The 27,137-nt window shown below is 43.9% G+C and overlaps 1 protein-coding gene across 5 annotated transcripts in view; it reads left to right on the plus strand.

Annotated features, from left to right (window-relative positions):
* igsf10 (immunoglobulin superfamily, member 10) overlaps positions 1-25,504 on the plus strand; it is a 42,863-nt gene extending 17,359 nt beyond the window's left edge. For 4 of the 5 annotated variants that reach the window (XM_072254951.1, XM_072254952.1, XM_072254949.1 and 1 more), the window contains 3 exons: positions 104-4,240; positions 8,471-9,374; positions 22,518-25,504. In XM_072254951.1, the coding sequence (XP_072111052.1) occupies positions 104-4,240; positions 8,471-9,374; positions 22,518-24,426 (6,950 nt within the window). In that variant the 3' untranslated portion in view covers positions 24,427-25,504. The remainder of the gene's footprint in view (positions 1-103; positions 4,241-8,470; positions 9,375-22,517) is intronic. The other variant, XM_072254953.1, reaches the window with a different exon arrangement.
* Positions 25,505-27,137: the final 1,633 nt, after the last annotated feature.

The raw sequence follows: 27,137 nt of genomic DNA on the forward strand, positions 1-27,137 counted from the left end.
GTGAAATTGTGAAAAACTTATGGCAATGGTTCATTATGAGTTGCTTGTTAAATGTACTAAGCCTGAATTTCCCAGGATAACACTTGGTGGCATCTTTTTGCAGGAGTGCTTAAGTGCAAACGAGACCGCAATGACCCTAGTGGTCAGATATGTCCCCTGTGTACGAACCCAAGTATATCCAAGGGCAAGGATATATTACAGCTGCCATCCTCAGCGTTTGTTTGCACACCCCCGAAGATCCAGTCTCCACTGAAGATCCGAAAGAGTGTCTTGGAAGAAGAGGGGGACTATGCCGTTGTTCATGCCCAGGACTTTGTGGTTCCACTGGGTCAAATGAGTTTGAACATGAGCGACCAGTCGGGGAACAGGTGTGAAATAACGTGCAATGTTCACAGACCTTTAAGCACTCCAGGGGTGACCCTGGATCCAAAGGAAGACTACGTGCTGCTAAACACATCCTTATCTACCTTCCTAGTTTGTTACATTGATTACGAGAAGATCCAACGTCTATGGGGCATCCTGGCAATGTATGCGGACTCGCCACTGAAGCTCGGGAGGGACAGGCTGCTAAGTAAGACACCTTCCATGAGCTACCTTTACAAGCAAGCCTCAGCCGTGGATATGCACATTTATACCGGTGTCCAGGCAGAGATCAGAGCTGACCACGCATGGCTATTGCAAAGCGAAATCACTCTGCAGATGGATAGGAGCAGGACAACTCTCAACGTCTTGCAGGTCAAATATCAGGTGGGCATCCAGGTGACCCTGCAGGACTTGGAAGTTAAGCCGGGGAAAGGCAGCTGGGTGATGATCAAGAGAGCGGAGAGTGCGAGGACGGAGCATTTTATAGTGATGGGTGGGACCGTGGAGTTGGAGTGTCAGGCGTTTGGTGACCCCAAGCCTATCAATGAATGGATACTTCCAGATGGCAGCAAAATCCGAGCCCCCTACAGCAGTGAGGACAGTCGGATTTCAGTCAGTGCAGATGGCCAGTTCAGATTGAGGGTTGCCGACCTTTATGACACTGGCATCTATCACTGCATAGGAACTAACTACCAAGATGCAGACGTGGTGAGCTTTAGGGTTACAATATTGGACCCCAATGTTGCGGAGAAGGTTCTAAATGGACCTTCCCTTTCTAAATCCACTGGTGAGTCGATACATTTCCCATGCAAAGCCTCGGGAATCCCAAATGCATCTGTACGATGGGTTCTTCCCGACCATAGAGTTTTAGATCACGCCACTGCGAGTGGGGTAATCATGCCGAACGGGACGTTAAGCTTAAGGAAACTCAAGGTTAGGGACAGCGGCTTTTACAGGTGTGTGGCTTCAAACCGTTACGGGGTGGATGTTCTAGCACTGCAGATGACGGTTACTGGCCCCTCCATTGCCTCCGGGAAAGAGAGCTCTGGAAGTTATGACTCATTTGAGGAGGGCAAAGGGTCAGGGGAGATTGAGGAAGAGCTCTTGGGGTCTGAAGATGCGGACTGGTTAACCACCAAGAGCACACCAGAGCCCGAACTGGATCACTCTGGTAAACCGGAGGCTGGAACACATGCACCAACCACTGCGCCACCAATCGTCATACCCAGGAGAAGGATGGGTGGCTTCAGAACTCGCTGGTGGGCAAACCACAGGATCTTGAAGCAGCCCAGAAGGAGGGTGGACCCCCAGCGCTGGGCAGAGTACCTGGCGAAGGCCAGGAAGAGCATTGTGGCAAAGGCAGCCACGCAAGTGTGGATGACCGCTAAACCTCAGGGGACTACCCCGGCTACTCGAGAGGAAAGCGAAACATCGGGAGATGAGGCGGGGAACCCAGAGGAGGAGGAGTTTATAATAGTCAGTACCCTCCGGCCGTTGGAGGTTATAACCACTTGGGTATCTCCTGGATTAAGAGCAAAGGTTGCCCACACGGATGAAGCTCCAGCGGGTGCACAATCTCCAATACAGGTCCAACATATCGAGCCGGAAGACAAGGTCACAATGTCCCCTGAGCAGAAGGTTCTTACAGACCCCAGCCTGCGTTCCATGGCAATAGATTCACGCTACATAGGAAAGCCCACTCAATCGGTCAATGCAGAAGAGCAGCTGACATTTCCAAATGATCTACCGGGCTCCCACATCGTGGCAGCACCAACACCAACTACATTGGTGACTGATGCACCAGAGGAGGTAGACCATATGGTCTTTAAGGGCGGGGCCATGACCACACAATGTTCTCCCGCTCACACTATGACCATCACCACAGATTTTGAACGATTCCTTCTCAAGAACACCCAGAAGACCACCATCTCTCCAAACCTCTTGCTTCCCACAATGGTTACACAGGAGATCCATATTTTAAAGGAATCCACCACTGACACCTTAGTTTCCAAACCAGGGAGGATGGGAAGAAGAAGGAAGTTGTCGTTTAGGAGGCGGTTCGGCCGACCAGGGGTAAGGAGACACAGAGTGAGACCTGGGCAGCGGAGAACCTCGGATTCTGCACTGACACAGTCACAACACACTTCCTCTGTCACAGAGGTCCCAAAGAGACCCCCACTTCCATTGCCCGTACCAACACAGACCAAGGTTGGATTAGCATGGATCCAACAACCTGGAGGTCCAGTGGATCTGCCTTTTGAGAAAAACTCCCAAAGTGCAAGTACTCAGGAAGCGACACCTACCTACAGGGGGGATCGTTGGCTCCAGATGACCAATCCTGACAGCAGAACAAGAACCCTCACTTCTAAAATCACAACGCAACCTGCTCAGAGCACTCCAAGTGCTAGATTGACTCCTACCAAGCTGATCAGAAAGCGACCAACAGAAAGACCTTCCCAAACTAGCTTCTCTTCAAATGCTCCAACCACTGTGCAGCCTACTAGCAAACGTCTTATGGTAGTCCATGGGAAATTTCCATGGGATCAGTTTTTTGGGGTAAACAGGCAAAAGGACATTCTCCGAAGTCTTGGTAAAGTCTTGCAAGGTGCCTGGAGTACAAATGCTACTCACGGGGCAGTCACTCTCACAAAGCCCACTCTCTGGAGCGTAGGAACCTCTGTGCCAACAACAGACCCAGTTCGACTTCTCCCCTCCACCGTGCCTGACCCAGTGACCACCACCAAGCCAACCATGCTGCCCTCCGTTACTTCCACCAGTGATGTTGTAAGCCCCACCCTCCCAACCATGGTTGGAACTGTGCCAGTCACAACCAAGACTCTCCTTACCACGTCGCCCTCCACCCAGCCAGCTCTGACTACGAGAAGAATTTTCTTCCGACGCAGGAGACCAGGAAGACCCCTTGGCGGAACAAGGAACCATGTGAACTTGTCACGGCCTGGAATGGGTAGAACCCGGTCAATGGAGAGCAGGAATAGGCGGCCGACACAAAACAGGATGATGTTGTCTCCAACCATCACGGTGACCAGTAAAGTGTCTCTCTCAGTTGCTGTTGAGATGAATGGGAATCCTGTGCCAAGTCCAGCTGCATCCAGGAGTCAGTATGATTCAAAGCTGTTGGCTCCACCCGGCAGTAACTCTCCTAGTCAGCCCATTGCAACCATCCCAGCCACCCTTCCATCACACACCACTACACCCCAAAAGTTCATAACCACAGTGAGCGTACCAGCCACCACCAAAAAGGCAAATAGCCTGCCTAGGATCAGAAATAGGTATCCCCCTAAGCTGATGATGACCACCATCCCTGCCACCCAAACACATAGCATTTCCACAGCTATTGCCCCAAATCCTGAACCAAGGGTGCACCCTACAACTGTGATCGCATCCTCTGCTCACTCTCTCACCACCCTCCAACCAACTTCCAGGACTAACCCTAGATTCCAAATCACCTTGCACAAGTTTGACAGGCAGCGGCCTCCCTTACGCTCCAAGTTCAGGGCGAACAGGCCACGCTGGGAAAAATCCCACAGCTGGCTCTTTGGGACGGGTCAAGCGGTCACCCCACGGAGTTTGACAGAAGCGTCTGCGGAGTACAGGGCAACCACACCTAACCCTAAAGCAGACCTTAACAGCAACATAGAGGACAAAGACAACAGGGAGGATCTGTCCAGCGGATCCGACCCTTCATTGCCCAATTTTATCCCTGTGGACCCGGAGCTTGGAAAGCGGCCCTCAAAACCAAGAATAAGCCATGAGATGGCAGCCAGTCTCACAGTGTTGGCTGATTCGGAGGTATTCATACCATGTGAGGCAACTGGAGATCCGCACCCCACCATCCGATGGACGAAAATCTCCACTGGTAAGCTTCTTGAATGGCTTGATGGCATAGTAGGTTAGAGGTGAATTGTTCTGAGTAACTTGCATAACTTTCTGAGAAACACCAAGTGATTGAATGAATGAACAGAGAAATGCGTGAATGAGTGGTGGGAAAAAAATCAGTGACTGATTGCTCTTGAATTGTTGGGGTTAGTCCATTGGAAACGTCTAATAGAGGGTGCTATGGTAGTGGAGCAATAGAGGGTGCTATGGTAGTGGAGCAGTTAGCGCAATGCTACTACAGCTCAGGGCATTTGAGTTCAAAGTTCAATTCCAGCGTCATCTGTTAGGAGTTTTTTTGCATTCTCCCCTTGAATAATGTGGGTTTCTTCCCACAGTCCAAAGACGAACCAGTTCATAGGTTAATTGGTCATTGTAAATTGCCCCGTGGACATGAGGCCCTCCACTGGCCAGGGTCAACCATGGGTATTGCATCCTGGTTATCTGCGTGATGCAAGCTGGTACACAAGGCAAAGCAGTACAATATGGAGAGCATGGTGTTGCCATGTAGCAGACTCCCCACTCTCCACGCAGCTGATGAATCCAAATGAACAACAGAGACTGATGCAGTTTGGCACCCGGTGGCTTTGTGGGAGTTGCCAGTCAGCATTCAACTCAATGTTAGGCTGTCTTAGGAACCCCAGCTCTGGATTTTTCCCTTGGGGTTTATTCCTGAAGCCTGGGTACAGCTGCAAGACAACTGAGGTTTGAGACCAGAGTTTTCCTTCTCCTAAATGAACTGTCAACCACGGCTGACAAGCCGCACCTGCCCGAAGCAACAGGTTTAAAGGTGCAGGTAACCTGCCTTTTCCCCTTCTTCTGTCAGTAGAGACGGTTCCACTGGGCTTAGCAGATAAATCACATGTGAAGGCCGGAAGCTGGACCTGGTTAGAGGCCGATTAATAGGTAGTGGGAGCTTATCCCCTCTAACTCCCCCGACCAGGACAACCTTAAGGAACCTGTTCTGTGATTAGGCTAGTGTTAAATCGGTGTGTTACAGGGCAGTGTGGCTCACTGGGCTGAAAGAGCCTCTTCTGCACAACATATCTAAATAAATAAACTTTATGTAACATGCTCTCACTCAATCGGAGCAACTTATTTAATCGATCGCACATTTCGATCATTCGTATCACTCGTATCACCTCACTCACTGCTTGTTTGATTCACTCATTGGTTCAATTGTTCTCCCTTTCTTGAGTCACTCTCTCACTCATTCATTCACTTCCTGACTCATTCATATATTTACTGAGTTATGCATGCGTTACCTCACTTATTCATTCACTTAACTCATCCTTCTATTACTGCACTCATTCATCCATGTCCCCTCTTGCTCATACACTTCCACACTCATTCTTTCACTTGTCCATTCACATCCTAGAACATAGAACAGTACAGCACAGGAACACAATGTTGTACTGCACCAACTAAATCAGTAATCAAATGGCCAACTAAACTCCAACCTGATGGCACGAACATCGACTTCTCTAACTTCCGCTAAGGCCCTACCTCCCCCTCGTACCCCATCTGTTACTCATTTTTATGCACACATTCTTTCTCTCACTCTCCTTTTTCTCCCTCTGTCCCTCTGAATATACCTCTTGCCCATCCTCTGGGTACCCCCCCCCCCGCCTCCTTGTCTTTCTTCCCGGACCTCCTGTCCCATGATCCCCTCGTATCCCCTTTGTCAATCACCTGTCCAGCTCTTGGCTCTATCCCTTCCCCTCCTGTCTTCTCCTATCATTTTGGATCTCCCCCTCCCCCTCCAACTTTCAAATCCCTTACTCACTCTTCCTTCAGTTAGTCCTGACGAAGGATCTCAGCCTGAAACATCGACTGCACCTCTTCCTACGGATGCTGCCTGGCCTGCTGCGTTCACCAGCAACTTTGATGTGTGTTGCTTGAATTTCCAGCATCTGCAGAATTCCTGTTGTTTGCGGCCAACTAAACTAATCCTTTCTGCACAGTGTCCTCACTCATTCACTCATTTGCGAACATTCTTTCATCCATGTCTCAGTTCATTCATGCATTTATTTACACATTCACACCACTTCACTCATTCTATTTACTCACTTACTTGTTTTTACCTACTGGTTTATTCACTCATATTCATATGTTAATCTATTCGTTCAGTCACATTCAGATTATTCAACAATTAGATATATCCATTCATTCTGAAGCATTTAATGAAACATGCATCACTTTGGTTTGAATCCTACCATGCAGAATGACATTGCCATTTGTGAGAAGTTATCGAAATGTAACAGATAGAAACAGTCCGCTCAGAAGTCACTTGAAATCCAGTGTTGTGAGATGCCACTCCGGGGAAAGCCTTGTCATATCTCCTAGGGTTGGTCTCACATTACGTACAGCTTTAGTGAATCTGCTGAGCTCGGTTGAAAGGTTCGCTATGGTCCCAATGTTTATTCGAATCCACTGATCCTTCATATGTGCATTGAGAAGTTCAATAGTACTTTCTCTTATGATACTGAGACCAGTGGTAGAGTTGATTTGCATTAGCCATAGATTTCTTACATAGAACATAGAAGAACACAGCACACTTCAGGCACCTCAGTCCTCAATGTGCCTAGTCTGAGATCAATACAATCCTTCCCCCTTATATAACACTCCATTTTTAAAAATATCATCCACGTGCCTATCTAAGAGTTCCTTAAATTTTCAAAATGTATCAGCCTCTACCACCATCCCTGGCAGGATGTTCCATCCACTCATCACTCTGCGTAAAAGCAAAATCGACATCTCCCCTATACTTCCCTCCTATTTCTTGTTACCACTGGATTGCAATCCAGCCTTGCACTCGCCCAGCTGTGAATTACTTTCTCCATTTACAATAGGTAAGGCATAGGTCATTTACACTGGGGGACTACAAGCCCTTTGTAGCAATGAACTGACTTCCCTTATCAAATTTCTTCAACCATTTCTTTTCGAGGATTATGACTCACAAACAATCTGCTGGAGAAACTCAGTGACTCGAGTGGCATCTGTGGGAGGAAAGAAATAGTTACAGTGTCTGTCGGTCCTGATGCAGGATTTCGACCGAAAACAACAGTTCCTTCCCCCCAGATTTACTTTATTATTTAAAGATCCAGTGCAGAATAGGCCCTTCTGACCCTACAAGCTACACCACCCACATCACGCTGGAGGAACTCAGCAGGTCGGGCAGCATCCGTGGAAACGATCAGTCAATGTTTCCGGCCGGAACCCTTCGTCCTGATGTTTCCACAGATGCTGCCCAACCTGCTGAGTTCCTCCAGCATGTTGTGAGTGTTGCTTTGACCCCAGCATCTGCAGAGTATTTTGTGTTTACGAAGCTACACCACCCAGCAGCCCAGCTATTTAATACTAGCCTAATCATGGAACAATTTACAATGACCAATTAACCTATTAACTGGTACGTATTTGGACCCTGGGGGAAAACGAAGCATCTATTCTCATGGAAGGACTTGCATACTTCTTACAGACAGCATCAGAACTGAACTCCTAACTCTGATGCATCGAGCTGTAATAACATCACGCTAACCGCTCCACTACTATGGCATCCAGATACCATTTGACCCACCGAGTTCTTCAGGCAGATTGTTTGTTGCTCCAGATTCCAGTATCTTCAGTCCCCTGTGTCTCCTTATGACTCACCCTATCTAGACTGATTACTTGTAATGAATTCTGTTCTTTATCAGAGGTTGCATTTATCAAATAGGGACTTCCCTGAAACTTTAATAGGTCATTGATTATGGGATTCTTGATTCACTTTGATGTCTAGCAGCTTTAATGCACACACGTTAGTTTTTTTTTACTGTAATATATATTTAAACCTTTGAGGCACTGAACATTTTTCCTGATTACATGCTTTCTACCGATTTGAAAATCACAAGCACACAGATGCTCCCCAAACATTCCTGAAACTTATGTTAGTCAAAACACAGTACCCATATGTGCAGTATGCAGCTACATCATTGTAAAAACTTGACATTTTCTGTATTACAATTATGATTGATACCACTTATAAAACATAGTATTACAACATTGGTCCTTTAAATAGCTCGGAATTCAGCTGTGCTGTTTTTTATAATGCATTGTAAGACATACATATTGTATAGTATTACGTTGTACCATATATGTAACATTACTCAGAATTTATATAGTGTAAATTTCATATTGAACATTAATTTGTTTGAAGTTCTTTGATTTGTTGTAGGGGCAACTGTCACAGCTGACACCAAACGAGGCAATAAATTTGAGGTGTTTCCAAACGGTACTCTGTCCATTCAGAAGATCAAAGTTCAGGACCGCGGACAGTACCTCTGCACAGCGGAAAACCAGCATGGCTCCGATCATCTCCTGGTCACTCTCTCTGTGCTGGCTCACCCATCCAAGATACTAGAGCCTCGAGTAAAGAAGATCATGGTCCACTCGGGATACCCGGTGGAGATGAAGTGCAAATCTCAGGGACGCCCCTCTCCAACCATCTCCTGGATTCTATCCAACAGGACCATGGTGAGAAACAGCAGCCCGTTCAATGGGAGAGTCTCGGTGTTACCTGACGGCACACTCCGCATTAAAGCGGTGACCGTGTACGACCAAGGGAACTACAGATGTGTGGCCAGCAACCCTGCCGGGATTGACTCAGTCACGGTGCGGATGCAAGTGGTGGCTGAGCTACCCATCATCCTGGAGGACAACCACCAGAGTCTGGATGCATATGTTGGGGAAAACATCAGACTGCCCTGCACTGCTGTGGGGACACCTCAGCCCACCATCCACTGGCTGGTCTTTGACGGCACTGAAATCAAACCCTTGCAATTTATCAGCACAAAGCTTTTTGTCTTTACCAACGGGACACTTTATATCAAATCCTTGACCCTGTCTGACAGTGGGAATTATGAATGCGTGGCCACCAGTTCCAGTGGCTCTGAGAAGAGGATTGTCAGCCTCCTGGCTCAGCGCAAGCAGCAGCTGCCTAAGATCATGGCAGCTTCACCCAGCAGGAACAAGCTGAACTATGGAGATAAACTCCGACTCCATTGCTCAGCTACGGGATACCCGAAACCCCAGATCCTCTGGAGGTTACCTTCCAAGATAGTAGTTGATCAGTGGCACAGGTAAGGGTCTTGTGACCTAGAGTCCTAGACTACCACAACACTGAATCAGGCCCTGTAGCCCATCTAGTCTGTGGCTAGCCCCATCTAACTGCACCCAGACCATAGCCCTCCAAACGTCTCTCAACCGTTGACCTATCCAAGTGTTACACTTGAACCCACACCTATCACTTCCACTAGTCTACTTGTCTAACTCTCTGTGGGCACAGGTCTAGGCTGTTTTGTTGGTGGTATTTTAACCGAATGCACTTGAAAGGAAAGTTGCCTGCTCAGTTTTCAACTCTCCAGCAGCACTGCACAAAGTAATTGACATTGACATTGGTGTATTATTGTCCTATGTATTGAGATGCAGTGAGAAGATTTTGCTTGCATGCCTTCCAAACAGATCAATCCAAACATACCAAACACACAGTGGCTGCTTTACTAGATACACCTGTACACCTACTGATCAACGCAACTATCTAATCAGCCCTTCACATGGCAGCAACTCAATGCATAAAGGCATGCAACCATTGCAAGAGGTTCAATTGTTGTTCAGACCAAACATCAGAATAGGAAACAAATGTGCCCTTGGTGACGTTGACCATGGAATGATTGCAGTGCCGTCAGGGGTGATTTGAGTATCTCAGAAACTGCTGATTTCCTGGGATTTTCACACACACACAACAGTCTCTAGAGTTTACAGAGAATAGTGCGATAAACAAAATATACCCAGTGAGTGGCAGTTGTGGGCAAAATTGTCCTGTTACTGAGAGAGGACAGAGGAGAATGGATGGACTGGTTCAAGGTGACAGGATGCTGCCAGTAACTCAAGTAACCACACATTACAAGAGTGGTGTGCTGAGGAGCATCTCAAAATACATTGAACCATGAAGTGAATTGCAGAAGACCACAAACATACAATCAATGACCAGTTTATTCGGCATTAGAGATATATTGTAAAGTGGCCACTCAGTGTACACGAGGTAGTAAAAAGAAAACAAAATGCAGAATATAGCGTAGCAGTTACAGTAAAACTCCAGTGCAGGTAGACAAATAAACTTCAAGGACCACAATAAAGTAGAATAAAAGATTAAGAATTTACCTTCAGTGTATGAAAAATCAATTTAAAAGTCCAATAACTGCCACCACAGTGCCTGATCCTATTGGTCTGCCAAAGGGTATCAGAGAATCAGAATCAGATTTACCATTACTGGCATATGTCATGAAATTCGTTGTTCTGCGGCGGCAGTACATTGCAATACATAATAATAAAAGGAAAACTATAAATTACTATAAAATATATGTATAAAAAAATTAAAATGTAGTGCAAAAGGAGAGCTAAAATAGTGAGGTAGTGTACATGGGTTTGTTGTCCATTGAAGAGCAGGTGACAGCCCAAAATTGATGGCCAACAGTGAGCCTCTAACACAAAGGTTAACATGTACCTGGCAGGAAATATGTTCCAGATGCTGGGAGAGTCCAGTACCAGAGGACGTGGTTTAAGAATAAGGGGTAGATCATTTAGGACAGAGTTGAGGAGGAACTTCTTCTCCCAGAGAGTTGTGGAGGTGTGGAACGTGCTGCCTCAGAAGGCAGTGGAGGCCAATTCTCTGGATGCTTTCAAGAAGGAGCTAGATAGGTATCTTATGGATAGGGGAATCAAGGGTTATGGGGACAAGGCAGGAACGGGGTATTGATAGTAGATGATCAGCCATGATCACAGAATGGCGGTGCAGGCTCGAAGAGCCGAATGGTCTACTTCTGCACCTATTGTCTATTGTCTATATTCTATTATTTCTCAAGGCCAGAATTTACTGAGTCACAGTGGTTTAGGAGTCACACAGCATAGGAACAGGTCATCATGCCGAACTGGCCCACACTGACCAAGATTCCCATCGAAACTAGTGCCTGTTTGGCCCAGGTCCCCCAAAACAGTTCCTATCCATGTACCCAACAAAGTACCTTACAAATGTTGCTAATGTACTGCCTCTGGCTGCATGTTTCATATATGGACCAAAGATCAAAGTAACTTTTATTATCAACATGCATCTATGTCACCACATACAACCCTGAGATTTATCTTCTTGTGGGCACACTCAGCAAACCCATAGAACAGAAAAATAACCATATCAATGAAAGATCAGCCAGAGTGCAAAAGGCAACAAACTGTGCAAATGCAAATATAAATAAATAGCAATAAATAACAAGAACATGAGATAACAAAATGAAGTGTCTTTAAAGTGAGATCATCGGTTGCAGGAACATCTCAATGGATGGGCAAGTGAGTGTAGTTATCCCCTTTTGTTCAAGAGCCTGATGACTGAAGGGTAGTAACTCTTCTTGAACCTGGTGGTGCAAGTCCTGAGGCTTTTGCACTTTCTAGCTGATGGCAGCAGTGAGAAAAGAGCATGGCCTGGATACCTCTGATGATGGATACTACTTTTCTACAACAGCGTATCATGTAGATGTGCTCATCGAGTGTAAGGGTTGCCACTCCAACTCCTATTAAATCTCTTCCCTCTCACCTTAAACATCCTAATGCCACCCCAAAATTTGAGATTCATCTGGGTTGGTGATAAAAGTGAATGATTCATACAGCACAGGAACAGACCGTTGACCAACTGGCTCAAGTTCAAGTTTATCATCATCTGGCTAACATGAGGGGGCACAGTTTTAAGCTGCTTGCAAGTAGGTACAGAGGTATGTCAGGGGTAAGAATAGAGTGGTGAGTGCATGGAATAGGCTGCTGGTGATGGCGGTGGAGGTGGATATGATAGGGTCTTTTAAGAGACTCCTGGATAGGTTTATGGAGCTAAGAAAAATAGAGGGCTATGGGTAACCTTAGGTAATCTCTAGAGTAAGTACATGTTCAGCACAGCATTGTGGGCCAAAGAGCCTGTATTGTGCTGTAGTTTATCTATGTTTCTAAATGGTGGTGCAGACTCAATGTCCCAAATGGCATAATTCTGCTCCCATATCTTATGATTTTTTGGTCTTATTATTCATTCCTGGAGTCCCAGAAACGTCCCCATAAATCTCTTTCGCATTGCTTCTAGCTTAACAACATCTTTCCTAAGGGTTTCCAAAACTGAAGAAAGTATACCAAATGTACTTCAACAATGTCTTGCACAGCCACAACATAACATCCCAGCTTCTGTGTTCACTACCCTGATTGGCAACAGAAGCCATTCTAATCCTCAGTGCTGAAACCTTGTCCAGTGACAGGGCCTCCTGGCAGCAAAGCCATCACCAAGAAGCATTAAGCTCTCCCACCCCCATCCCCAGTCATCTGAAATATACCCAATAGCTAATCAAGCCAGCTGACTAAATCATTCAATATTGCAAACATTAAAAAATAAAAATATGAAGAAAATAAGAAACTCAAATACTTCGAACAGCTGAAATGTCTTGAACAGCTGACTGATTGATTCCCTTCCTTCAGAGTTGCTGGGTTCCAACGTGTAGATGTAATTGCAGTAAATTCCTTAAAAGGTTGACTGCAGCTTCAGGATTTCTATATTCAGGAGCAGAATAAGTAGGCCCCATCGGGCCTACTCCACCATTCCATCATGGCTGATTAATTATGTCTCTTGACCCCATGCTTCTGCCTTCTCCTTATAACTTTTGACGCCCTGACGAATCAAGAACCTATTAACCTCCGCTTTAAATGTACCCAATGACTTGGCCTCCATAGCCATCTGTGGCAATGAATTCCACAGATTCACTACCCTCTGGCTAATGAAATCTATCTTCAACTCTGCTGTAAAGGGATATCATGCTATTGTGAGACTGTGCCCTCTGATACTAGGCTCACTCACTATTGGAAACATCTTCTCCATGTCCACTCTATCAAGGTCTTTGAGCACTCAATAGATTTCAATGCGATCTCCTCGCATTCTTCCAAAGTCTAGCAAATACAGGTCCAGAGCCATCAAACACTCCTCATATGTTAATCCTTTAATTCCCAAGATCATTCCCGTAATCTTCCTCTGAACTCTCTCCAATCCCAGCTCATCCTTCATTAGAAAAGGACCCCAAAACTGCTCACAATACTCTGAGTGCTATCTGACCACTGCTTTATAAAGCCTCAGCATTATATCCTTGCTTTTATATTCTAGTCCTCTCGAAATTAATGCTAACATTGCTTTTGCCTTCCTCACCACCAACTCAACCTACAAGTTCATCTTTAGGGAATCCTGCAAGAGGACACCAAGTCCTTTTGTACCTCTGATCTCTGAATTTTCTTCCCATTTAGAGAACAGTCTACACTTTAATTCCTCTACCAATATGCATGACTTTACATTTCCCTACATTATATTCCACATGAAACTTCCTTGCCCATTTCCCCAATCTGTCTAAGTCCTTAAAAAGACTCCCTGCTTTCTCAACACTACTTACCTCTCCACCTATCTTCACATCGTCTGCAGACTTGGCCATGAAGCCATCAACTCTGTCAGAATCAGGTTTAATATCACTGGCATATGTTGTGAAATTTGTAAACCTTATAGCAGCAGTAAAATGCAATACATGATAAATAAAAAACTGAGTTACATTAAGTGACATTTGTTTATTAAATAGTTAGGTTAAAATAAGTGGTCCAAAAAAATAAAAGTAGTGCGGTTGTGTTTATAGGTTCAATGTTCATTTAGAAACTGGATGGATGAATCCATCATCCAAATTATTAACATATAATGTGAAAAGAAGCGGTCGCAATACTCACCCCTGCAGAACATCACTGGTCACCTGCAACCAACCAGAAAAGGTCCCCCTTGTCCCGCACTTTTTCTCTTGCCAGTCCACCAATCTTCTCTCCATGCTAGTATCTTTCCTGAGATACAATAAGCTTTTATCTTGCTAAGCAGCCTCATGTGTGGCATCCTGTCAAAGGCCTTCTGAAAATCCAAATAAACAACATCCACTGACTCTCCCTAGTCTATGCTGCCTGTTATTTCCTCAATGAATTCTAACAGCATTGTCAGGCAAGATTTTCCCTTAAGGAAACCATGCTGACCTTGGCCCACTTTATCATGTACCTCCAAGTATCCCAGAACCTCATCCTTATTAATGGACTTCAATGTCTTTCAAGCCACTGAAGTCAGGCTAACTCTCCTATAAATTCCTTTCTTCTGCCTCTCTCCATTCTTGAAGAGTGAAATGATATTTGCAATTTTCCAGTCCTCCAGAACCATTCCAGAATCTAGTCATTCTTGAAAGATCACTACGAGTTCCTGCACAATCTCATAAGCTACCTCTTTTGGTGTAGGTTTGGTGTACTTGGCAACAAATGATAAAATAGTCTATAGTCAGCATGGTTTCCTGAAGAGGAAATCTTGTTTGAAAAGTTTGTTGGAATTCTTTGAAGAAATAACAAGCGGGATAGACAAAGGAGAATCGATGGTTGTTGTGTGCTTGTATTTTCAGAAGGCCTTTGACAATGTGCCACACATGAGGCTATTTAACAAGTTAAGAGGACATGGTATTACATGGAGGATACTATCATAGATAAAACATTAGCTGATTAGCAGGAGGACTAGAATATAGAAGCTAGGATGTAGTGTTGGTGCTTTATAAAGTGCCGGTGAGGTGTCACTTGGAATATTATGAACAGTTTCGTTTCCCTTATCTAAGAAATGATGTGCTGAAATTGGAAGGGGCTCAAGGGAGGTTCGTGAAAATGATTCCAGGATTGAAAGGCTTGTCATATGAGGAACATTTGATGGCTCTGGGCCTCTAATTACTGGAATTCAGAAGAATGAGGGTTGACCTCATTGAAACCTATCGAATGTTGGAAGATCTCAATAGAGTAGGTGGTTCTATGGTGGGGGAGTCTGAGACCAGAGGACATAGCCTCAGAATATAGGGACATCCTTTTTGGATGGAGATGAGGAGAAATTTCTTTAGCCAGAAAGTGGTGAATCTGTAGAATTCTTTGCCACAGCCAGCTCTGGAGGCCAAGTCAAGGCAGAGGTTAATAGATTCTTGATTAGTCAGGGCATGAACGGTTACAGGGTAAAGGCAGGAGATTGAGGCTGAAGGAAAATGGATCAGCCATGATGAAGTTGTGGAGCAGACTTGATGAGCCAAATGGCATAATTCTGCTCTTGTATCTAATGGTCTTATGGTCTCTTTCAGGACCCTGCGGTTTGCTGCATGTGATCCAGGTGACTTATCTACCTTCAGACCTTTCAGCTTCCCAATCATCTTCTCCTTAGTAATAGCAACTACACTTACTCCTACTCCTTGACACTCTCCTATTTCCAGCTTAATGCTAGTGTCTTCCGCAGTGAGGACTAATGCAAAATATTATTTAGGTTTGTCCATCATATCTTTGTCCAGCAGTCCAATATGCATTCTCACCTCTCTTTTACTCTTTAAATATCTGAAAAAACAAGTTTTGGTATCCCCTTTTATATTATTGGGTAGCTTATGTTCATGTTTCACCTTTCATCTCCTTATTGCTTTTTCAGATTTTGGTTTTTTAAAAGCTTCCCAATCCTCTAGCTTCCAATTAGTTTTTGCTATTTTATATATTGAAAAATGGTCATTCTTTTAAAAAAATATTCTCACTTATTCTAGATTAAAGTAGACATTAATAGAAACTATTTAGGAATAAGAGTTGACATCCTAGCTAAAATATAGCAGAATCCTTTGCTCTAAACTGGTCTCATGGAGCCATGGGATCATACAACATGAACACTATGCCCAACTTAACCATGGCAAACAAGATGCCTTCCTGATCTCATCCCATTTGCCTCTATATTGCCTAAATCCCTCTGAACATTTTCCATCCATGCACCTGTGACAATGTCTTTGAAATGTAATTATACCTTCATCTACCACTTTATTTGCAGCTATTTCCATATATTTTACACCCTTTGCATGAAAATCTTGCTACAGGTCCCCAACAAAATCTTTCACCTTTCCCCTTCAACATACCCTCTAGTTTTATACTCTCTTGGAAAGACAGTGACAATCCATCACCTCTATGACCCTTCTCCTGTCTCCAACCCTCCTCCTCTTCTTGGACCCACCCTGCACCAATGACCTTCTCTCCTGTCTCCAATCCTGCTCCTCTTCTTCGTCAGCCCACTCTGGGTTCTCTGCCTGCTCTGGATCTTTTCATCTCTAAATGGCAAAGAGATATACATCCACTAGCTTGACATCAGCACTCCTCTCTCCTCTTTGAAACTTTCTCCCTCTGAGTGGACTGGCCTCCATTCTCTCCACACCAATTCCCAACTCCCCATCAAACCCGCAGACAAAAGGGGTGATGATGTTGTGCAGTGGACTGACCTCTACCTTGCTGAGGCCAAGCAGCAACTCTCACACACTTTATCTTACTTACCACTTGAAAAACACCTCGCTAAGGACCATCAGGATATTGTCTCTGACTCCATCACCTACCTTATCAAATCTGGAGAACCCCCATCCACAACCACCAGCCTCATAGTTCCCTTACCCTGCACTGCTTATTTCTACCTCCTACCCAAGATCTACAAACCTAATTAGGTACATAATAAGGTGGCTACTGAGTAGTCTTCTGCTGCTGTAGTCCACCTGCTTAAAAGATTCAACGCGTTGTGAATTCAGAGATGCTCTTCTGCACACCACTCTTGTAACACATGGTTATTTGAACTATTGTAACCTTCTTGGCAGCTTGAACCCGTTTGGCTATTTTCTTCTGATCTCTCTCATTAACAAGGCATTTTCGCCCACAACGCTGCTGCTCACTGGATGTTTCTTGTTTTTTTTGCAAACTCCAGAGATTGTTCAGCACAAAAAAAATCACAGGAATTCAGCAGTTTCTGAGATACTCAAACAAACCTGACTGCCTCCCACAATTATTCCATGGTCAAAGTCAATTAGATCACATGTCTTCTCCATTCCAATGTTTGGTCTTGACCATGCCTGCATGCTTTTATGTATTGAGTTGCTACCACATGATTGATATTAGATATTTGCATTGACACACAGGTGTACGGGTGTACCTAATAAAGTGGCCACTGAATGTATATGAAGAAACAGCTCCTTCCCCTGAACAGCCCATGCATCCATGAATGCTAACTTGCTGTTCCATGTCCTGCACTATGTATTCACACCAGTACAGCACAGTACATGCCCTTTGTTGTTTCTCGTAATGTTATGTCTTTGCTGCCCCAAAACAGGTTTCAAGTCATATAAATCAGTGATAATAAACCTGATTCTGACAAACCACAGGTGTCCCAACACCAATTCCTGTGGCACACCACTGCTCACAGGCATCAAAATTGAAAAACAGCCATCCTACAGCTGCCATCTACCTCCTTCCACCAAGCCACTTTTGTGTTCATTTGCCTTGCTCATCTTGGGTTCCATGGATTCTGTACCAGACTACCATGCAGGTTACAAATGCCCTCCTGAAATTTTAGTTTCTTTGTGAATATCTCTGCCAGTCTTTACTTTAATTTCTTTTATTTTATTATCTCTCCAAAGCATCTTGTGATACTGTCCTCTGTAATGTGCACAGGACTACTCCAACTTGTTTGCAATATTTTTTGAGTGACAATTATTTTACCCTGCTTAAATGTGTAGGCATGTAAAATCCATTTGCAAGACAAACTGCATTCTTTCCTCTGTCTTCCTTCTCCTTGGTGCCCTGAAACCCCAAACTAAAATGGAAAGAACGAAGGGAAGATAGAGGGAGGGGGGAAGGTGAGAGGGAAGAAGAGAAGGAACGATAGATAGTTGAAAAGACAAGAAGAAGAAAACTTGAAATAGAAAGGGGAAGAGTAAGAGAGAGAAATATGAGAAAGAAAAAGAAGATGAAACAAAAGAAAGAACAGAAAGAGAATGGAAACAGGAAAGAAAGAATCAAAGTAAGAGAGGGAAGTAAGTAAGAGAAGGCAAAATGTGAATAAAATTTTAAAAAATGAACAAAGAGAAGAATGTAAGGAAGGAAGAAATGAAGGGACAGAGAGGCATATTTATACAGTTTTCTTTTTCAGAATATTGGAACCATTCATGGTCTTTTTAACGTATGGGGTTCTTTTCAAGTTCTATCAACTTTTTAGCTTGCGGAACATATTAGTTTGTGAAAACATTTTTCTGTAAGCACCAATAAGAAATCAATCTATTTTAGTCCCCATGTTGTTTGGGAGTTAAGAAGGGGTGAAGAATCTAGGGACAATTCATCTGTTAAGACCATAAGACTATAAAGACTATTCAGCCTATTGAGTCTGCTCTGCCATTCCATCATGGCTTATTTATTATTCCTCTTATACAGGACTGGGTCTGAAATGGGGAAGGACACTGCAACTACATATATCTTTGAACAGGGATGGTGGTGCAGGAGTAACTTGACACAAAAAGATCTGGAGTCTCAGCTTGAAGCCTCAACTGCTTAGTCCTTTCAATAGATGCTTCCTGGCCTGCTGAGTCCCTCCAGCATTTTGTGTGTATTGCCTTGGATTTCCAGCTTTCTCTTTTTTGTCACCTTATTACTACTTGCTAATAACTTGCATACTTCATTGAAAACCTGCTTTTTCTTTCAGTTGCAGTTAGAGCTCTAGGGAACTCTTTTCAATATCATTTATGTGTTCTTAGGCCAGGAAACTTCCTCTTCAGATCCATGGAACTTCCTTAGGCCGTGTGTGGCAAAAACCTCCCAGAACTAATCATTCATACAGTGAATGTCAAAATGATCGAAGGAGTTAGCTGTAGTATAAACTTTCAGGCAATTAATTGGTAACAGCAGAAAAGAATTCTTTGTTTATGTGTAAAGCTCAGCTAGGCGTTTATTGAAATATGCAGAGTCCTGAATTAGTCAGCTGGTTAGTTACTAAATCAACAGATTTGAATGACTTGAATTGCCATGTAATGATGTGGATTAAATTTAGCATTTTAGCTTCTACTGGCAACTGAAAGTCAATCTTGGCAAGCAATTAAAGTTCCCCAACTTCAATTCATCATCATCATCCCTGAGGCCTGACGTGGTCGTTCTGTCAGAAGCCTCAAAGCAGCTGGTCATGGTAGAACTGACAGTCCCCTGGGAAGGCTAGATTGAGAAGGTGTTTGAGTGTCAGAAAGCCAAATACCTGGTGCTAGTAGAGCAATGCCAGAGACAGGGGTGGAGGGCATGAAGCAAACCTATAGATGTGGGTGTAGAGGTTTTGCCGGCTGCTTGCTTTGTATAACCTACTCTTTCCTTGGCATTATGGGGGCTGCAAAGAAAAGGGCTGACAGGACCATCGCTGAGGCTGCTGAGCAAGTCTCCAGATGGCTATAGTTCAAGAGGTGTGATCCATGAACCAGTACTGCTGGGGCCTGATCATCCCTTGCTGGGTCGCCTGGGTGAGAGTGTCTGATGTTGAAAGACCTGAAACAGCCGACGAGCCCGGGTCACGTCACTGATGATGTATCTCGGCACGTCCAAGGACGTATCTCAGCGTCAAGTCAAGCTGTGCACTTTGTAGTACTGTCAGTGCCTCACTGAGCTACTGGTGCAGTGGTCCGCAAATGCTTAGGGATGTGCAAATCCTAACTTGGCATTTGGTGACTTAGATTTGTTAATTTATTAAATAGCTGGGAAAAAAAAAACTGGAATCAGTAATGGTGACCAAGAAACAGTCAATCTGTTGTCAAAACCTCTCTCTTTCACTGTCGTCATTTGGGATGGTGGTTCTTCACCCCCTGACATATGACAGTTGAGATACAGAATGCACAGCCAGATTTCAGGTCCATTGATTCAAAAGCATGAGCTTGAAGGTCCCCATAGAGCATAGAAAATACAGCACAGGAACAGGTCATTTGGCCTACAATGTTGTGCCAAACCAATTAAATTAGTATTCAAGCAGTCAACTAAATTAATCTCTTCTGCCTACACAATGTCCATTTCCTTCCATTTCCCTCACATATGAAAATGTCGCTTAAAAATCCCTAATGTATCTGCCTCTGCCACCACCGCAGGCACCATGGTAGTTGGGTCTTTACAGTCAAGCATCTAAGAACATTTGTTAGGTTTTAAAAAATGAGCCACAATTAAGGACACAGTCAAAGCTACTGAATTTCAAAACACAATAAACTACTCATTTAGTTTATTCGATTTTCCATATGAAGGAGATACACTGTCCTTTATCTAGGCTATAATGACTTTTGAGCCATTGTGTTTAACCCTTAGCTGTCTTGTTCAAGAACAATAAGACATGAACAGTAAGAGGCAGTGATGAGGAACTTACGTCAACTGTTTATTCCCCTCCATAGACGCCGCCTGACCTGTTGAGTTCCTACAGCATTTGGAATGTGTTGCTCTATATTTCCAGCACCTGCAGAATCTCTTAGGTTTTTGATCTTGATCTATAATTTTATTTAAAAGCACTTCATATTCATAACTATGAAATGATCAGTTATTTTAAATAATCAATTTACTAGTACCTATTAGGAGAAACATTCATGTTGACATGTGACCTTCATCACAAGCCAATGTGGTCAACCCTAAAATGACCATTCCTATTTTGAAGGGAACCAGAATGGGCAATAATAAAACATTGCTTAGCAATGTCACTACACTGTGAATGAATAGGTTCTGACTGGTCATTGAATAATTTGTCAGTAACTAATTCATCAACCAGGACTTTAGTTGTCACATGTCCTAACAGTGTTTCCCTGTGAAATTTTATCAGCCTGACAGAAAGAGGAAGAATGCTATTGGCACACTGGTCTTCGTCAATCAGGGTATAACAACTGGGGGATGTGTTGCAGTTAGTCTTTGTCAGTCGGGTACAACAACTAGGGGATTATATTGCAGTTGTACAAGATACTGGCAAGAATACGCTTGGAGTATTGCATATAGCTTTGGTCACTCTGCAATAGGAAAGATACTATTAAACTGGAAAGGATGCTGCAAAGATTTACAAATATCAGTATGTTGCAAGAATTCTTGGGATTGAGTTACAGGGGGGAGATAGAACAAGCTTAGTCTTTAATCACTGGAGCTTAGGAGACTGAAAGGAGTTGTTGTAGAGGTGTATAAAATCATGAGGGGCATAAATAGAACATGAAATAGTACAGCACAATACTGCCCATGATACTATGTCAACCTATATAAATCTACTACATGATCAATGTAATCCCTCCCTCCTACACAGCTCATAACCTTACATTTTTCTTACATTCATGTGCCTGTCTAAACGTATTAAGTTTTCCTATTGTATCAACCTCTACTACCACACTCTGTAATAAAAACTTGACCTCTGACATCCCCCTTAAACCTTCTTGCACTCACCGTTGAAGGATGTCCTCTGGTTTCAGCCATAGCTGTAGTGGGACAAAGGTGTTGGTTGTCCATTCAGCCTACACCTCTATGAAGTTCAAAGTAAATTTATTATCAAAGTACATATATGTCACCATACACAACACCAAGATTCATTTTCTTGAGGGCATACTCAATAAATCTATAGAATAATAACCATAACAGAATCAATGAAAGACCACCATTCTCCTTCTCTGCAAAGAGAAAAGCCCTTTCCCCAACTTTTCTTCATAAAACATGCTTTCTAATCCTGACACCAGCGAGAGTAAGTACATCCAACCCTTTTCCCAGGGTTGGGGGATGAAGAACTAAAAGGCATAGGTTGAAACTGAGATGGGAGAGATTTAACAGAAACTTGAATGAAGGGTCTTGGCCCAAAGTGTCAACTGTGTTTTCCATCTCCATAGATGCTGCTTGGCCTACAGAGTTCTTCCAGCATTTTGTGTGTGTTGCTTTGGATTTCCAGCATTTGCAGATTTTCTTGTACTTGAAAGACAATGTTAGTAGACAGAGATTGGTACTTATGTGGAATAAACTGCTAGATGAAATGGCTGAGGCTGGTGCAATAACAACCTTTAATAAACAGTTAGACAAATCTTCAGATAGGGAATTTTTAGGTCAGTAAATTGAACTGGCTTGGATGGTCATCTTGGTTTGCATGGACCTGCTGGGCCCTAAAGGCTTACTTCTTTGCTGTATGACTCTATGAAGGTACTCAGGTGAAGTATCTGGAATTTGTTGAAGATACAATGTGAGCAGCTATGGGTGTTCCAGATATTGGCTGAAATCTGTTTTTCTTACCTCAGTTCTCCCTAGATTTCTCTTCCCTGACTTGCATTTCAACCACTCACAGATATGTCCTCTACTTTATTTTCCAGGAAGGGAGGCCGTGTGACGGTGTTGCTCAATGGGACCTTATCAATCGACTCCATCACCGAGAAGGATGCAGGGAACTACCTGTGCGTCGCCCGCAACAAGCTTGGGGACGATCTGATGTCGGTGAAGATTGACGTGTCTATGAAGCCAGCGCTGATTGACCACAACCAGTCCATCCACAAGCATGTGTCGTATGGGGGAGATCTTCGAGTGGACTGCAAGGCTTCTGGGGCCCCCAAGCCCGAGATCTCCTGGAGTTTGCCGGACGGGACCATGATCAACAATGTCCTGCAGGCAGATGACAGCGGCAGGCGGACTCGTAGGTATGTCGTGTTTGGCAACGGGACCCTCTACTATAATAAAGTGGGGATGGCGGAAGAGGGAGATTACACGTGTTATGCACAAAATACTCTTGGCAAGGATGAGATGAAAGTTCACGTGACTGTACTGCCTGCACCGCCCCAGATCAAGAAGTCCTATAAGCCCCTCCACAAGGCAAGGTTTGGCGAATCTGCAATGTTTGACTGCCAGGCGACAGGAAAACCACTGCCAAAGATATTATGGATGTTGCCAACGAATGAAATCATCTCGTTCTCCAAGAACAGATACCACCTATATTCCAATGGCTCCCTGCTCATCAAAAACATTCAGCTGTCCGACGCTGGGGAGTACACGTGTATTGCCCGTAACCCTGGTGGCGATGATACCGAACTCATGCATCTCAGCGTGGTCTTAACCCCACCGGTCATCAACGGTTTCCACGGGAACAGGACAGTCATTAAGGAGATTGCGGTGAGGCACTCGAGGAAACAGATACACTGCAAGGCAGAGGGATTTCCCATGCCCCAGGTCACTTGGATTATGCCAGGTAACATTCTGCTAAGTGCTCCCTACTACGGCAGCAGAATTGTCGTCCACTTCAATGGCACCTTGGAAATTCGCAACGTCCGGGCATCAGACAAAGCCCAGTTCACTTGCTTGGCCCGCAATGAAGCGGGCCAGGCCGCTTTGGTGGTCAACTTGGACGTCACCCAGATGCTCAGGAGGCCCATGTTCAAGAATCCATTTAATAAGAAGGTCATCGCCAACGCAGAGTCCACCGCTATCCTCAACTGCTCAGCAGACGGCTACCCACCTCCAGAGATTCTCTGGATCCTACCCAATGGGACACGGTTCACCAGCAGACACAAGGCTGCCCGCTTCCAGATGGGGAGCAACGGCACCTTCTTTATCCACAGTCCCACTGTGGCAGACGCGGGCAAGTATCGCTGTGCGGCCAGGAATGAGATCGGTTACATAGAGAAACTCATTGTCTTTGAGGTTGCCCAAAAACCCACCATCCACACTCATCCACTGGGACTAATACGGAGCATAAGCGGAGATGCCTTAAGTCTCAATTGTTCTGCAAGTGGGAGTCCGGTGCCAACTATCGCATGGACCACGCCAAGTGGTTTTGTCCTTAATAGACCCCAGATCAATGCAAAGTATATCCTGTTCGAAAACGGGACTTTGACTATTAGGGAGATAAGCATACATGACCGGGGTAATTATATCTGCAAAGCTCGTAATAACGCTGGTGTCTCCTCCTTGGTTACATCGGTCTTGGTCATGGCCTACACACCTCGGATAACCAACGATCCCCCCACATCCGTCCATCTGAGGGCTGGATCACCCATTCAACTCAACTGCATGGCGATCGGAATTCCCAAGCCCGAAATAGTGTGGGAGTTACCTAATCACATGGTGCTTTCAACGTTCAGTAAGGTGCGCCCCACTGGGAGGGAGTACCTACATCCACAAGGAACATTAGTGATCCATAGGATGTCCATTACCGATTCAGGGACTTACAAATGTACAGCCAGAAGCCGACTCGGCAGTGACTCGAGAGTAACTTTCGTTCAGGTCGTCTGAAGCGACTGCTCTTCATAAAATGAAGTCTTCCTCCCAGGTATTCTTATATTCATTTTTGAATAATGTTTACAGACATTAATATTAACTAGTGCCAAACACACAAACCAATGAACTGGCTTGTTTCAGCCATGAAAGGAATATTTTATTTTCTTATTTTTAAAAAATCTGATTATGTAGGGTGCAACTTCAAACAAACACCACTTCTGACCAGTTTCAGAACGAACAGAATGAAGAGTAATACCAGATGAAGATCCATCCAAAAAAGTGCTGCTCCTCTGTGAAGAGTTTGGGATGCCACGGTAGCAAAGCTCAACGGTATTACAGCGCAGAGCATCGGTGTTCAGAGTTCAAATCTGACGCTGCCTGTAAGAAGTTTCTACATCCTTCCTGTGAGTGCCATTGGTTTCATCTGGGTGCTCCGTTTGCTTCCATGCTCCGAAGACGGTTGGTAGGTTAATTAGTTATTGTAAATCATCCTACGATTAGGCTAGGGTTAAATAGTTGGGTTGCTGAATGGCAAGGCTCCTTGGGCTGGAACAGCTTGTTCCAAACTGTATCTCTAAATAAATAAATAATATCCCACTGTCCTCATCAAGACTGCATGGAGAGGCAACTTGTCATATTGTCTATCGTCATGAAAACTTTTCTGAAAAATTGGCAGAGCTGGATGACTAATGGAAGGGAACCTTGAATTACTTTTTCATCCCATTGATGTTACAATCTGTCACAAATAAAAACAGATTTCTAAGTTGTAGAGAATGGTGAAATCACAGACTAGACTCCATTACACAATAATTTATTCTTTGCTTCTTTAACATTTGATGACGCGTTCTTTCACCATTGTAAAAGAATTGCCTAGATAATGCAATCAAACAGCAGAAATCAACACCATTAGAAATTGAGAAGTATTTAGATCTACCTTTCAGCTTCTACATGCAGGTCAAAAGAATTCCCAACATGACCGTCCGTTGCATTATTTACAGCTTTTATTTCTGCATAACACTTGCAATCATTTAACATATAACAGTATGAATCCAGGTGTAACTAAATGTCAGGTGTAATATAATTGATCTTTACTTGGAAAACTCTATAATAAAAGTTTTTTATTAAGTTGGTGATGAAATATTATCTTGCGTTGTGACTGAATGCAATGCATATCCTGCATTGATTGGGACTATTGGTGATGTAAGACCCTAAGAACATCCTTCTATTCTGAGATAAAAGACACACAGATGAGGGTCATTAAATTGTGGGCACCCAATGCCTTGCAACACTTGCACGTTTGTGACACAAATCACACATTTCACTGTATGTTTCGATGTTTCAATATTCATGTTCAAAGTTTTTTATTGAGTTGGTGATGAGATATTATCTTGTGTGGAACTTTTACCCATTGAGAATGTATCCATGGAGTTAAAGAACATGGTCTTTATCTTTAAATATTTAACACAAGCAGCTGAGGAATCAATCAAAAGATGGAGCACGTGTCACACCATGGGTTTTGCTGAGGGTCAAATGCCCTTATGAAGTTCTGGATGTTGAAGATCAGGTGGCAGGCTGTAATTGCACTTTTATTGCAAAAGTGTTTGTGTGCCAGAGGTGAAAAAACTTATAGAAAAAGTGCAAAAATATTTACAGTGCAAAAAATGGCAAAACAAAAAAGAGAAAATACAGATATATATCATCAGACCTTTAAGACTCCAAAATATCAGCCTGAAGGAATACACATCCCCTTACCACACGTTCTCTGCCTTTTCCCCACTTGCACCAAAATGAACCTAGAAGTAAGGATCTCCTTACTCGAAGAGAAAAGGGATCAGCCAGTCCTTGGAATGTATAGGAGTTGTTACCACGAGCCTGAACAATTACATAAAAACCAAAACACATGAATTCACATCCTTCTAAACAATTGCAAATGTCCACAATTATATTCATGACAATATGATCACAATGGCATTGCGCAGAAAACAATCAATAACTAACCATTTTCCAGGAGCCAGCACTCTTCCCCATTCCCCCAAAATGAACTCTATCACTGAGCCAGCACCGAGCACGTGCTACCTTAAACAGGCACCTTTTTTAAGACACCCCACCCATCAATCAGGTCCCCTTCCCTGAACCAGGAAGCGTCAAAGAATGTCACTGTCCTGGAGTGTGCAAGTACTCTCGTTTATGGGTAACACAAGAGGGCACAATTCTAAGGTGCTGGGGAGTAGGTACAGAGGAGATGTCAGGAGTAAGTTTTTTACTCAGAGAGTGGTGAGTGCATGGAATAGGCTGCCAGCAACGGTGGTGGAGGCAGATACGACAGGGTCTTTTAAGAGACTCCTGGACGGGTGCATGGAGCTTAGAAAAATAGAGGGCTATGAGTAACTCTGGGTAATTTCTATAGTAAGGACATGTTTGGCACAGGTTTGTATGTTTCTATGTTTACAAACAAAACCATCCATGCTGTGTATTAGCCTAGCATGTACCTGTGTAGCATAATGCCAGCACTGCCAGACAGGGATTGTCATAGTCATAGTCATACTTTATTGATCCCGGGGGAAATTGGTTTTTGTTACAGTTGCACCATAAATAATTACATAGTAATAAAACCATAAATAGCTAAATAGTAATGTGTAAATTATGCCAGGAAATAAGTCCAGAACCAGCCTATTGGCTCAGGGTGTCTGACCCTCCAAGGGAGGAGTTGTAAAGTTTGATGGCCA

The sequence above is a fragment of the Mobula birostris genome, chromosome 4, assembly GCF_030028105.1.
Source record: "Mobula birostris isolate sMobBir1 chromosome 4, sMobBir1.hap1, whole genome shotgun sequence".
NCBI classification, from domain to species: Eukaryota; Metazoa; Chordata; class Chondrichthyes; order Myliobatiformes; family Myliobatidae; genus Mobula; species Mobula birostris.